Here is a 13,658-nt window from a genome sequence, read left to right as displayed (position 1 = left end):
TCGTGCTGTTGCAGTTGTTGTTCAGCAACGCCATGACGGCCGAACTGCTAGGCTGTGATGCTGTCGGATGTCCAATGGCCCCGTACCAGGATGCCCAATGCAAAGTGGGGAACGCGACTCTGCAAGTCATCGGCATTGCGAATGTCACCACCACTGTCGACACCCGGCCACTCACCTGGACTGTCGGTCAACAAGAGGCTGAAAGTGGACGTAATGGCGCGCAGATAACGTATGACCGCAATTTCTATCTGGGGACCCCACCCTCGCTTCAGCTGAAGAATACGACTGGTTGTGCCCTCTTCTTCGAAGGAATAGCTGCCAGTCTTACGCCGCCGGACAGATTCGGCAACTTCAGTTGTTCCGATCTTCTCAATAAAGATTGCATCTCGGACTTGATTACGCAGGCGCAGACCGCTGTTAACCCAGGCGAGGCCGCCAACGACTCAGACTTCTGCAATAAACTGCGCGAAGCTCTAGGTAACAAGCGACCTTCAACCTGTAACGGGGTCCAAGGGTCGTGGGAAACGATGGTCGCTCGTCGTAAGCATTCACGGGTCACGTCCGTCTTGTGCAAGAAACTAACAGCGTTTACAGCTCTAACTGGCGACCAGGCTTTGCAGAAGATGGACCAAAGCCAATGTCGGCCCACCACGGGTGACAACTACGATTTGTTCCTCGTTCACAGCCAGCGGCAACACCCCTCCAGCCGCGAATTGAAAGAGCTGGCTGCCGTCACGCCTGTGATGACCGTCTTTAGGGAAGCGGATGACACCAACGCTGAGCTGAGCTGCCTTGGGTTCGTGGAAACCAAGGCAGGACTTGTTGCCCAAGGGTCATCCGCTGGAATCAATGCCCCTTTCTTGGGTTATCTGGGGTTGCTCGCATTTACGTTTGTTTTTGTGGTTTGACGGAAGAGGAATTTACAATTGGCCAGCTTGGAAGCTCCTTCGAAGTTCAGTGGTTTAGCGTCAAAACGCACTCTCAAGTTCTGTTACCTATAATACACAATTCTAAGCGATAGCGAGCGATTTATTGGTCAATGGAGAGCTTTAATGATGGTGAACACTCTTGCACATAATTCAGGTATTACATTGGTAGCGCGCGTTCTGGTAATGCGGCGGATTCCTGCGTGTGCGTAGCCCAGGGTAGGAAAAAGAAGCTCAGCCAAGACAAATCGGGAAGCGCTTTGGACGGGAGCACCAGGGCCTCAGAATCTAAAATTGAAATCAATCTTGACTGGACTACTCATTTGGGGGCCACCTAAGTAGACGCCATCGTTGATTATTTCCACATGAGACAAACGAGCCGGAAAACATCCATGACCGAAGGTTATATTTACAGGGATATGAGATGAAACAAGTAGCCCCATGCTATTACAGTACCGCGTGCCGCACTGTTGCGCGGTGGGGGCTACCAACTTCCCGCCTATCCATCTGATGAAGAAGTTTTCGCACGATATCTGGAGCGTCCTCAGTGACTACTGACCTGTTGAGATTGGACGCATATTGGACGCTTGGGGTCAGGACACAGGTCGTAATCCCGCTATGCCTCTCTCACAGCAGGATGCGAACTGCACACTTCTGTTGATTATTCTTTTCGAGCCCGTAGATTGATTGTGTTTCTCTCTGGATTAGGTTTAGCTGAATTAAGTACGGGGTAGACGTGCATACCGCTCGTTGGTCTCCGTGATTTAGATTACCATCCATAATCGATGACATCCTCCTCCCTCCTCCGACCTCCAAGCTTCCCCGCATTACATTACTCATTTCCAGACGAGGTTCCAGCTCTAGATTCATTATATCGTACCCCAAGCCGCTATTAAGCTTACAATATCTCCTCATCCCCGAACCTCTTCGCATACATACCAAGCGCCTTGATCGTGAAAATAAATTTGTAGTTTGGGTAGGAAATCATACTGCCACAAACAAACGTTAGCGTCGGCGTCTCGTCTTTTGCAAAGCGGGAAAGGGGAAAAGTACTTACCAGCTCTTGTTGAAGACCCCCTCAATCGCTTCCTGCAACCACTCCCCATTAGCCTGCTGTCTCTCCATAATAAGCCGAATCCCCTTCTTTATAGGTTCCTTCTCCGGATACTCCGCCTCCAACAGCCCCACCAACGCCCACGCAGTCTGCACAACCTGACTCTTCTCATGCTGGCACCACTCGCCAATCTCGCAGCTCCTATACGTCTCCCCCCACCCTCCATCCTCCATCTGATGACCCAGCAAGAAGAGGCATGCCCGCCGCACCCTCTCGCTATTAGCATAAGTCTCCCCCGCGCACGCCAGACTCTCGAGAGCGAACCAGGTAGCGTACGTGAAGCAGATGCCCCACGCGCCGTACCATGACCCGTCCGGGCGCTGGGCGCGTCGAATGTAGTTGATCGCCCTCTCCTTGAATCTCCGAATCTCCTCTGTCCGGTAATCCGGGTAGTACTTCTGGAAGAGGTGCAAGCCCGTGATGACGGCCGTCGTGCACTCTGGGTAATCGTACTCGACCATAATCTTGCCAAACACCTCGGCCGCATTCAGATACTCGAGCAGCTCCGATCCCCGTGTAGGTTCGTAGCTGGCGCAGCCGCCGGACGGGTTCTGCATGGTTAGGAGCACGTCGATGGCGTCTTTGAGGCGCTCATCGGGGACGAGCTGGGGGTATGCGCCCGAGGGGTGTTTCTGCAGGATCAGCACGGATTTGAGGCCCTCGGAGGTGCAGTCCGAGACCGTGTAGCCTTGCTTGCGGTTCGAGAAGCCCCATGCGCCCTTGCGTTGCTGGCGGTAGCATTTCGCCTGCTCGCGACATTCTGCGCGGATTTGGTGATCTTCGAGGAACTCGAGTGCCTTGGTGAGCGTCTTATGCCATTTAGGATCGGCCGTGAAGCCGCAGTCATTAGCCGCTTGAATCGTGAAGGCCGTGTCCCACACCTGCACGCCATTCGTCCCATTCATCAGCATACCCTCCTTGTTCATCCAGAGAAACTCCGGTAACGTCTTGAGATGCTCCTTAAACGGCACAGAATCCGGGCCCAGCTTGATATACGACACCAACGTATTCATAGGGCCGTTCACAGGCCCCAGATTCGCATAGTCTGTATTCTCATCCTCGCGCTCAATGAGCCACCACACATGCTCCTCGGCTCTCCTCTTCAACCCCTCGGTCCGCAGTAGGGGAAACCAGATCCACGCAAGGAACCAAAACAAGACTCTCAGGATCCACGTCTTGGGGTGATAATTATCCGTCGGCGCAATCGTATTCCTCCTTGCATCGAAGTTGATGCTGTCAAATGGCTCGGGCACAAGCTCCTTCCTCAACTCCCTCGTCAGGTCATTCAACGGATAACTCCACCTCCGGCTGTAGATGAACGACATGGGCTGAAATACCTGGCGCATATGGATCCACCACCGCCACGGCGCAACGGGCACCCAATCCGGCAACAGCCACAGCTCCGGTGGACATGGATTCACCACGTCCCAGTGCAAGACGCCCAGCACACTCAGCCAGAACTTCGCCCAGTGCGGCCCATTTAGCGCACCGCCCAGTTTCCACAGCGTCTCGCGCGCCTTGACGAGCCGCGGGTCCTCGGCATCGACGCCCAGCAGCCGGAGCACGGTGTAATTCATCGCGGTGCCAAAGACGGAGCTCTCTCCCTCGATGTGCAGGCCCCAGCCGCCGTCGACGGGATGCTGGCGGGCAAAGATGTAGTTTTTGATTTCGATGGCGTGGGAGGTCGGGATCGGGGTTTCCGTCACGTACCACGTTATGACGAGGCCGGGGAGGAGGAACATGGGGCCGCCGTACTCGCAGCCCCAGTTTCCAGGGGGCAGTTGGAGGGCGGAGAAGAAGCTGAAGCCGTTGGTGGCGGCTTGGAGGGGGGTTTTGGGGGGTGGGAGAGTCGGGGCGCCCTGATATAGTGTCAGCTTCAATTGATATCTCTACAGATTCTGAAGTTGGAGATGGAGAACAGGATAAGAAGAGTTCCCACCGTGTCCATGCCCAAATACCACTTATCCGCCCTACTCATCGGCCACCTCGCCGCCTCCTCCTCACTCAGATAGTGCCACGTATGCACCCCTCCGTCGTTCTTCATCCGCCATCTCGTCCGATCCGTCTTCTCGTCCTGCCTCCCTGCATCTCTCCAACTCCTTTCCCCTTTCCGATCGTTCCCCCTCTTCTCCAGACGGCCATTCGTGCCATTGGCCCTCCCCGTCACCGTGGTCGCCATTTCCTCGTTTTAGGGAAATCGCTATCGTAAGAGAGAGTCGTGTCGAAGGGCCGTGCGAAAGGCGCGCCTTCATTACCGCATGGTGGTGTATTCGGATTTATTGCAGGTTGAATGCTTGGCAGGGACCAACGCTAACCGGGCCCCGCCTCCATCCGGACCCCACTGCGCTGGCATGTGAAAGCGCATTGTGGAGAGGGCGACCGGAAAGGAAGGGTCCGAGATGCCGAAGAGCAGAGAGCTCCAGATGCATATGCGGATAGGGAAACGGGTTACGTGAGTAGATGTAGTGTGTAAGTGCAAGACTCGGTAAGTGTTCTTGCTCAGATACAGGTAAACTTTGGTAGGATTCATGTCCCTGTCATCCTTTGCCAATTGGAGGGCTAACAGTTTGGGTTCACTGAGGCAAAATATCAGGAAATTTGGACGGGTGTCCAGATATATCAAGAGGCAAGCATGCGGGCAAGGCTACAGTCCTCGAGTAAATAGTTGTAAAAGCATTGAGTATGTCCCACTGGCAGATTACATTATCCCTCCAAGGCAACCCTTACATATCTCTCTGCGCAGTCGGATAATCCCAAGTACCATCCAAGCCAAGTACCCATTGCTCAGTTCCCATCCATCCCCCATCTCCCAGTTTTTCAAAAAGCAGAATGACAAAGACCAACCGCTGCCGAACGCCCCATGTCGATTGCCCAATCTCCGCTCTCCTCCCCGTCCCACCAAACGGGGCAAATCTCCAAGTTTCCCGTGAAGACTTCTGTGAGAGACAGTGAATGTGCAGACTGCAACCAGAATCCCCGATAACCATTAAATGTGCGTGGACTTGTTCGAAAGTGAGAGAGGGAGTGAGACAGGGAGGGAGCGAGGGAAGGAAAAGAAAAGAAAGTAATTCTCTATGCCAAACAATACAAAAGAAAACCACTCCAATAAGGAGGCTGAAGCTACTAACACGCCGCTGAAACGCCCAGATGCATGCTCGACAGTCACTCCCTTCGCCCACCAATCCCAAACCGAACGATGCCAAACGCCGCACCGAGGGAGAGTAACTGCGGATAGAGAGGGTCGAGTTCAGGGTATCCTGCAAGTGATGGAAACGACTCCTCTTCCCCCTTTGTCCCTTAATCGCTCAAATCCGGATTCGCAATGAACAACCGCGTCCCACTCATCGTCATCGTCCTCTCATCCACACTCATCACGCTGCCCCTCCTATGCAGGTCGTCCGCCCCCTTCTTCTCCTTCTGCTTCCCCTCCTGCACGCGCGGCATCTGTCCCACATCCCCAAACTGCCTCTCCCCACTACTTGCACTTCCACTCCGCCCATACAAGCCCGTCCCTGTATGCTCGAGATAATCCCCCGCATTATAACCAGTCGCAGGCGTCTCCTCCTCGACCAAATCCGCCATACCGGCCTCATTATTCGCTACACCCTCGGGAGGCGTCGAATTTGAACTCATCCGGGCCCCAGTTCCAGCTCCACTGCCGGCATACGCAACCCTCCGCCCAGACCCCAACGAACTACGCCCGGACCCCGTGCGCTGATGGAATTTGGTTCCGCCCACCGACGCACCGTCCTCACTATCCCCCTCATCGACCTCGGACGCACTGAGCCGCATGGGCACGCCCGTGCCTGCTAGATTTCCGGGCGCATAGAGCGACGCCTTGGGCGCCCTGTGCGTGATCTTGCTCCTGACGCCGGCGGCGACGCCCGAGCTGCTCGACGAGGCGCGGGGCGCGCCGTGGTGGGGGCCTCCTGCTACCTCCATGTTTGCTCGCATCTTGGCGGCGCGCTGGGCGGCGAGGATGCGGGGGTCTTCGTACTGGGCGCGGTCGCACCAGACGGTGGCTTTTTGCTTGCGCATGAGGGCGACGTACGAGGTGGGCGAGGAGCCGGAGCGGGAGGACGAGGAGCGGCGGAGGGTGCCGCTGTTGGAGCGGTTGGGGGTGCCGGTGGTGGAGGAGGTGGAGGAGGTGGCGTTGGACAGGGTGCGGCGTGTGCCTTGGGCTAGTTGCTGCTGTTGCTGCTGCTGCTGCTGCTGCTGTGGAGGGTATTGCGAGGGGTATTGCGAGTGCATTGTGCCTGGAGGCGTGTAGGTGGTAGGCGAAGCCGAGGGAATTGGGAAGACGCCGGAGGAGGATGTTCGTGTGCGCGAGTGGTTCGACATCTGCTGGTAAGGGTCGGTAGGTCCCGGATGTGAATAGGGCTGCGGAGGGCGCATGGAGATGCCAGGCTTAGGAATAGGCTTGCGGTGAAGGGTACCGGCGTAGGGCATCTGTGACGGCTGTATGACATGAGCCATTGTGTTCAGCGGGTTGCGCCTTCGTCTTGATACTGCGCTCCAACAGCAGGGGCAGCAGGTCCAGAGAAGACGTGAGCGAAAGGAAGGAGAGGAGTGGAGAGGCGGCAATAATGAGGAGGTGAGTGAGCTGAGGGGGGTTCAACGTGTCGGCGAAGTGTATCTATGTGTAGGGCGCTTGGCTGACGGCGGTACCGCTTGCGTCAAACTGGGAACGGGGCACTCTGCTTGCGGCGAAACCTGCAACGGGGCGGTCCTGGGTCGGTCGAGCAATAATAATTCGAGCGGGACGGTGATTGATGTTCAGGCAGAGACTGTTTATGATCAAGATAGTGGAAATACGAGGAATAGTCGAGTGGTTAGTGATGAGGGATGGCGGCAAGCTGAGAGACTACTGTTACATCGAGTCAAGCGCGGGCGGCGGCACACTCCCACCGTCTCACGGGTGGCCAATCCGGGCCGACCGCGGCAGCACGCCTTTTTTTCAGCTCTGGCAAGCGAAGAGGAGATGGGCTGATGCTTTCTCTGTGGTCGGCGCCGCGGCGTTGTCGCCGTGAGTCGCGGATGCTGGATGCGACGGCTCATGCACTAACTTCACTAAGGCACGTTGGACGGCAGAATGATCGTTGGTACAAAGTAGAACCCCAAGACCACCAGCAAACAAGGTGCGACGCCTCACACCTCAACACAGACGGCAAACTGCGCTACACCACGCTTCTCATTCTAAATCTGTGAAACAGAAGAGATGTGAGTCGACCATTCTTTTTTCCTTTTGCGCGCTTTCCAAGCGTCTTCACCACCACAAGCATTTTTTTGGGCTCGATTACTATCGCTCATCGTCAGAGAAATGGGATGGTATCAAAAGCAGGACCATGGCCCACTACTGTATGACGACATGATTGCTGTTTCATTCCCGCCTTAAGTTTATCCTGGCCGTCGCTCACAAGGTTCCCATGTACTTCGGCGCGCAAATCAGACCTCAACCCAGCTACTCCACCGTTTTCTACCGCCGGCAAGGGCGCTTGATAAACCACCCGAAACTAGAGCACATTATTGTCATATGGGACAGCCTCGAACGCTCTTCCTTGCTGGCAACATGGGTTGTCGGACGTTGACTTCTTTGTTCCTGCACACACAGTACCATTAGAGCCTTGGTTGAGACCCTGCTCAAACTGTTGCCATCATCGTCACACATCGCCAACCTTGGACCTGGGGAACTGTCCTTCCTCAGAGGCCTACACAGTACTAACCGGCTAGCTCTCGTGTGGAAATACGGAAACCACCATTCACCCACTGCCTAGCGTCACAGTAGGTCACGACGGGACGACCGGGAGCCATCAGGCCATATTCGATCATCTGGCATCAGATCGTCCAGGACCCGGCATCTCTGGTGTTGTCAAACAGTCAAATATCGCAATCCCACGTTCCAGTCCTGCATCTCCATCAAGCCCGCCATGGCAATGATGCCATGTGTCGCCAGGATTGAATCTTGTTGATGCCCAGTTCGAAAGCTCCGTCCGGTCGGCAAGACCACAGATCTCAGAGGCACAAGCGATCGCGATCCAGCATCATTTCTTCTCGTCTCCACGCTTCTTCGATTCCGGCGAATTCCATTCTCTCCATGATTGCTCGCCTCGCTGCTTCTCGCGGCTTCTCTGGCCGACATTTACAGTAGTAAGATATTGGGATGTCAATGTTGCACCGCAGTTTGCCCGCACCCATCACCTCTGCCATATGACGGCTGCCAGGTGTGGAGAAAGACTGTGGCGCAGTGCGGCTGAGCCTGGCTTCAATTCCCCACTCACTATAACAGAGTATAACCAATCAAGATGCAGCGGATCTCTCCTCCATACACCCCACCGTGGGGGTCGACGAGAAATCGCATCCACATGACTGAAAAACTGATGGGTAGAAATCGTGATGCGCCGGCCTTAAGCTGGTACATGTCATGGTGGTGGTGATCTCGGGTCCATGTCGATGCATTTGAGAAACCTCTGCAGTTGCCGTGGGCAGCTTCGCCTATTTCGAATGAACAGGTATACTGGGAGAGGACCTTAAGCAGGTAGCAGATACCAGCGCTCTTTGCATAGCATGAGCAAGTAAAAGGTAATGTACTCACAGACAATCTTGATGGGAGAACTATATCAAGTGAACTGGAAATGCAATCAAAGCGTATCACCACCTAAGCTCCGCACTTGATGGGCTCAGTTATAGAAAGAGAAAAACAACAGTTGCGAATTGGATTGTACAACCTAGAAATCAGAGGAGACGATAGCGGATCCCTCAGCCTCTGGCGAATATTATTCGAACTGTGTGAGCATTTCACATGCACTCAGTAACACCACCTAATCACATCTATCCCCGCCGTCCGTGCACGCTCAAAGGCAACCACCATTCACGACATTGATCAAAACCACTCCCTATCAAACATCCTGACCTACCTTAACTCAAGGCGAGTGATCCGCCTAGCACTGGCAAATAGGACTTGGATATGCGATCCTGCGCTCAATGTTTAATTGTGCTTATATTATGATGCATACGACTTTATAGCGAGCAGCAGACCTGTCTACGTTTCCGTTTTCAGCGCAGCGGAACTCCACCACTCAAACAAAGACAGGTCCTTTTGCACCATCGTATCGGATCTCTCCATCTCACGCCGTCTCTCGCCAGTGCCTCTTGGCACCCGAATCACGATCAGCCTCGTCCTAAAAAAGAACAATCGCTGCGGCTGAGTCGAGGCTTCGCACACAGCCATGACGAGTACGTCTGCTGCGAATAAGGCGGCTGACTAGATATAGCTGCCCAGGAGGCTGAGGTTTTGCGTTGAGGTTTTGGCTTTCACTTCTTTTCTCTTCGAGGTCATTTTTCTTTGAGGTTAAGGCTTGACGAGTTTGAAGAGTTGGAGGCTGTAGAGATTGAATTGGGCAGTGATTATGGATCAGGAAGCTCAGCATTCGCTACTGAAGAGATCGACTTCGCTATGGAGACGTTTCTCGACGAGGAGAGCAAAGGAGAGAGTAGAGAGAGCCGAAAACCAGCAGAAAGTGGACCACTCGACCGTCTCGCCGGGTCGAAACAGGCTTCAGAAACGCACTATTGAGCTGCCCAGAAGAGCGCCAGGCGACGGAACCCAGGATCACAACGACGGAAGCGAACCGCGCAAGGACTATCGACAGAGTGACGGAGACATAAAGTCAACGATGACGATGGGACACATGCAACGCATCCACGTCCCGATACCCACCTCGCATCTACTCACTCCCCCTCCAACGCCCTCCCCACCATCGACCGCCTCTCGCCCTTCGGCAATCTCTACCCCTTCAAGGACAAGTACCCGTGTCCTTGCCACAGACGTCCCCACAGCCCCGTTTCCCCGCTCTCCCGGAGTCCAGACCACACCCTGGAACGTCTTCCTCACTCCCGCCCAAGTTTACGCCCTCGTCCAAGGCTTCCGACCGGAAACTATGGAGGATAAATGGTTCGTATACAGCGAAGGGCCAGATCATTCCGGGAAGCTCAAAGTGCATTTCCATCGGAGTTGGACGGGGATGAAAATTGCAGAGTTGTTCGTTGTGATTGATTTGAGGGGGGAAGGGGCCGGGAAGATTGTTGGGATTAAGTGGGATGCGGGGGAGAAGACGAATGGGATGGATGTGGGCGAGGTGAAGTATACGATTGCGATGGCTTGTAGGTGGGCCCTTGGAGTGAATTTGGAGGGGGAGATGGAAGGTTGAGACTACGAGGTTTTGGATTAATTTTCTCGGGCGGCTTGTTTTGGGCATGGTTGTGTTCGCTGGTTTCATTTTGAGCTGGGGTTCGGTAATACGTGGTACGGTGGCGTCCTCGGATTCGCTTCTTCGTCTTGAGAATTGCATTGGCGACGGCAGATTGGCGTTGGACTTCACGGATGGTTGAAATGATGGATTCGGCTTGTCCCAAGTAAGCTTTTGTTGATAGGTAATGCGGTCCATGGTGATTCCACAAGAACGCCACTGGTCATGTCAATGCTCACGATAGGGCCTGTAATCTTTGTAGTACGGTAGATGTGATAATGCAAGCGACGGATCGCTGTTGGGAAATTTGCCTCTCAAACTGTTCCAAATCCAAGGAATCTAGTCCCGGCTAACAGTAGGATCCCATGCACAAGGCTCGTACACTCCTAGATCAAGCGACTTCATCTCCTCGTCAGTGAGCTCAAAGTCGTAGATCTGGGCATTCTCCTCAATGCGAGACTTGGTTACCGATTTGGGGAGCGGGACGAAACCCTTCAATGCGTTAGCAGGGAACTTAAGGAAAACACAAGGATGATTATGCAGTTACACACCTTTTGCAAACTCCATCTCAGCAGGATTTGCGCCGTCGTCTTCCCGTACTTTTTCGCAAGAGGTACGAGCAGCGGGTCGTCCGTTTTTGTGGCCCGCACAATTGGGCAGTACGCCTCAAGAATCACTCCTCTCTTCTCGCACCACTCAACGATATCTTTCCTCGCAAGCCACGGATGCAGTTCAACTTGGTTCACGCTGAGGACGCCCCCTTTACCCTTTCCTTCTTTCGCATCCGTGCTCTTGATATACTCCTCAAGCTCGTCCAGATGATGAACGCCATAATTACTGACCCCTATCGATCTAATCTTCCCAGCCTCTACACCCTCCACTAGTGCCTTCCACGCACCAATCCGATTCTCCTTGCCCCCATACGGCGAGTGCAACAGATACAAATCCACGTAATCGAACCCAGTAACCTTTAGCGTATTCTCAATATGCCTCTTCGAGTTCTCGTAAGTCATATCCTTGGGCGGGATCTTCGTGGTGAAGAAGAGCTGCTCCCGCGGGATCCCGGATTTCTTCATTCCTTCGGCGGATGCGGCTTCATTCCGGTATGCCACTGCGGAATCCACGTGGCGGTATCCGACTTTGAGAGCGTGCTGGACGATTTCTGAGGCAATGTCTGCAGGGGTTTGGTAGACGCCATAGCCTAGGATGGGGATGTCGTACCCTGATGGTAGGCGGTACGTAGAGTTGATGGTAAGCTTTGACATGGTTGAGGTGGTGAAAATGGATCTTTTTGGAGTCTTCAGGTGCTGTATCGTTGATTGGAAAATTGGAGTTTGCAACCGTAGAAGATGAGATGGAGTTGTGATCATATTATTCAAGGAAGACGATGGAGGTATTGCGAATTGGGTGGGTTGTTTACTATCCACTGATGACGAAAGGGTTGGTCATGGAGCACAGAGTATTATCCCCGTTAAATCCGTGGTAGCACACGTGATTGATTAGCCTGATAGAGACTAGCAATTCCTCTTATCATCTAGCCTAAACTTAGGAATGGTTCACCTCTATCCTGTACGGAGTACTCATGAACAGCTGGACACTCACTCGCAATGTCTAATTTTCTGAAGCAATAACGGATTATGCGTACCCCAGAGGGGAATACCCACAGAATTGCCACAAAATTGACTCCCAATATTTCGGATCGGCCCCACCTTTGAACGAACATGTTTCCTCCTCGAAACGGACAGGTTGGACGTCAATACCACCAAATCCAGCCAAACGCGCATGTATTTGCTGTGGAAAACCCTCAGTCGGCGATGTAGGCCCCTGAAGTCCTCGGGAGTCGCCGAGCTCGCAGATACTTCGCCGTTTCCTTCAAGCGGCTCTGGATTGCCGACGGGGATTCGGGGAATTGTTTTGAGGAGATAGATACTACAACCTATTTGGCAGGTAGATGGCCTGACTATGTTTACTCAAGTAGGAAAGTAGACGGAGTGGAATACACTATTCCGCCTCACATCCTCAGACGCTCAGGGGTATCTGTACGCTTGCTGCACGACAATCCTTCGCGGCACTTTCCGCGTTTTGGTATTTCCATACAGTACAGCAACCCTCTGATTTTTGAAGTAGGGTCATAAGTCCTTTGATCTATTTTCCCCTAGGGAGAATCGTGCGGGACGAGTGCAACACGCCCCTATATCACCGTCTGCTATCCTGCTACTCAGAGTTCATTTTGCTTCTAACATAAAAGCGCTCTGCAGATGTAGCGCAGACGTGCCAGGTTGACAGCTTCGAGGATCCACCCTTGTCCGTAGTGCCATTCTTCCAGGCCGCAAGGGAGTGAATCCTACGCGCACGTGGGATGTCCTGGCCCATGCGACACTTGGTCCAGGAGGCTGAGGACTGATGGGTAATAAGACCGAGGCACGAATATGGTGCGATGCATCCTCATGCACTGCAAACGTTTGAAACGTCTCGAATGCACATGACATGGGAGTGTGTATACACTGGGAAGTATCGGCCGCGAATGAACCCGCGCACGTACCATGAGCAAGGTGTGCATAGACTTTACACTCTGGATACCGGTATCCGTGAGGCGGCCTTTGCTTTATCATTAGTCTTTACACAGTCGTTCTCAGCGGTGCCAATTCCCAGGCTTGGTGATCAACTACGCGTGAGCTTGACACTCTTAGAGTAACAATGACTTCTTCGCCCCATACGCTAAGAGCCTAACTTCGACAATATATTATGTAGTTCAGAGTCTTAGGAATGCCATCAGAGCGTACACATGCAGAAAACAATGGCTGTGCAGTATGCTAGTACCTCCACCGTCGACGAGTTCCAGGAGATACCTCCTTTTACTGGGACTGTGTCTTCTAAGTCGCTTTAAGCAAAAACGCCACGCGTCGTACGCGTACGCGTAAAGATCCGTCTCAGACCCATACCTATGCACTCCGACGACATGATCCCCTCACGCCCCTTTCTCGACACCATAAGCGGCGAATTCATGTTACCTCAGCACGTTCCGATTTTGTGACACTGCATCCAGTTGGTTTTGCTCGACGGGTCAGTAATCTGCAGGCTCCCGCTGTAGGGCGAGTGTGCAGATGCGGAGAATAAGGGATAAAATCCTGAATCCTTCAAAGAAATCGGACGTGAGCGGTCAAGATCGCACGACTAAGGAACTCTGGTACATCAGCAGAAACCGGAAAGCGCAACGAAATTCAAGAAATCAGTATAATTGTACTCCGTAAGAGAACATCTTTTCGCCCCTTCGATCAAACCATATGCAAGCTCCAGATCGGAGACCGAGGCCGCATGCCGCCTGAACGTCGAGTCATCTCCTGCATCAACCATATCCAAAGTGACGGTACG

The 13,658-nt window shown here is 53.5% G+C and overlaps 5 protein-coding genes across 5 annotated transcripts; 2 read left to right on the top strand and 3 right to left on the bottom strand.

Annotated features, from left to right (window-relative positions):
• Positions 1–32: 32 nt before the first annotated feature.
• On the top strand, positions 33–908 carry EI97DRAFT_460263 (uncharacterized protein; the record flags this gene model as incomplete). Its single annotated transcript, XM_033801099.1, has 2 exons — positions 33–540; positions 595–908. 2 exons carry the CDS (start codon positions 33–35, stop codon positions 906–908), a joined length of 822 nt encoding a protein of 273 aa, XP_033651948.1.
• A 613-nt stretch (positions 909–1,521) lies between these two features.
• Positions 1,522–4,393, bottom strand: EI97DRAFT_128160 (lanosterol synthase). The gene is made up of 4 exons (XM_033793097.1): positions 3,980–4,393; positions 1,984–3,899; positions 1,671–1,915; positions 1,522–1,625 (listed from the first exon to the last, which is right to left on the bottom strand). The coding sequence occupies exons 1-3, from the start codon at positions 4,217–4,219 to the stop codon at positions 1,825–1,827; spliced, it is 2,247 nt and encodes a 748-aa protein (XP_033651947.1). The 5' UTR covers positions 4,220–4,393; the 3' UTR covers positions 1,522–1,625; positions 1,671–1,824.
• Positions 4,394–5,337: 944 nt separating this feature from the next.
• Positions 5,338–6,489, bottom strand: EI97DRAFT_451728 (uncharacterized protein; the record flags this gene model as incomplete). The annotated part of the gene is made up of 1 exon (XM_033800362.1): positions 5,338–6,489. The coding sequence occupies one exon, from the start codon at positions 6,487–6,489 to the stop codon at positions 5,338–5,340; it is 1,152 nt and encodes a 383-aa protein (XP_033651946.1).
• A 2,957-nt stretch (positions 6,490–9,446) lies between these two features.
• EI97DRAFT_460260 (uncharacterized protein) lies at positions 9,447–10,247 on the top strand (the record flags this gene model as incomplete). Its single annotated transcript, XM_033801098.1, has 1 exon — positions 9,447–10,247. The coding sequence occupies one exon, from the start codon at positions 9,447–9,449 to the stop codon at positions 10,245–10,247; it is 801 nt and encodes a 266-aa protein (XP_033651945.1).
• Positions 10,248–10,625: 378 nt separating this feature from the next.
• EI97DRAFT_381570 (Aldo/keto reductase) lies at positions 10,626–11,551 on the bottom strand (the record flags this gene model as incomplete). Its single annotated transcript, XM_033795807.1, has 2 exons — positions 10,626–10,778; positions 10,838–11,551. 2 exons carry the CDS (start codon positions 11,549–11,551, stop codon positions 10,626–10,628), a joined length of 867 nt encoding a protein of 288 aa, XP_033651944.1.
• Positions 11,552–13,658: the final 2,107 nt, after the last annotated feature.

Source organism: Westerdykella ornata (genome assembly GCF_010094085.1).
Source record: "Westerdykella ornata strain CBS 379.55 unplaced genomic scaffold EI97scaffold_20, whole genome shotgun sequence".
Classification (NCBI taxonomy): domain Eukaryota; kingdom Fungi; phylum Ascomycota; class Dothideomycetes; order Pleosporales; family Sporormiaceae; genus Westerdykella; species Westerdykella ornata.
The sequence above is the reverse complement of the archived record's forward strand: the minus strand, read 5'-3'. Positions and strand labels throughout refer to the sequence as shown.

Excerpts from the sequence above, each read along its gene's own strand:
- EI97DRAFT_128160 (XM_033793097.1), bottom strand. The coding sequence starts at position 4,219 with ATGGCGACCACGGTGACGGGGAGGGCCAATGGCACGAATGGCCGTCTG. Across the intron at positions 3,900-3,979 it reads GGTATTTGGGCATGGACACG|GGCGCCCCGACTCTCCCACC; the intron begins GTGGGAACTCTT and ends ACACTATATCAG. Across the intron at positions 1,916-1,983 it reads GGGGTCTTCAACAAGAGCTG|TATGATTTCCTACCCAAACT; the intron begins GTAAGTACTTTT and ends TGTTTGTGGCAG.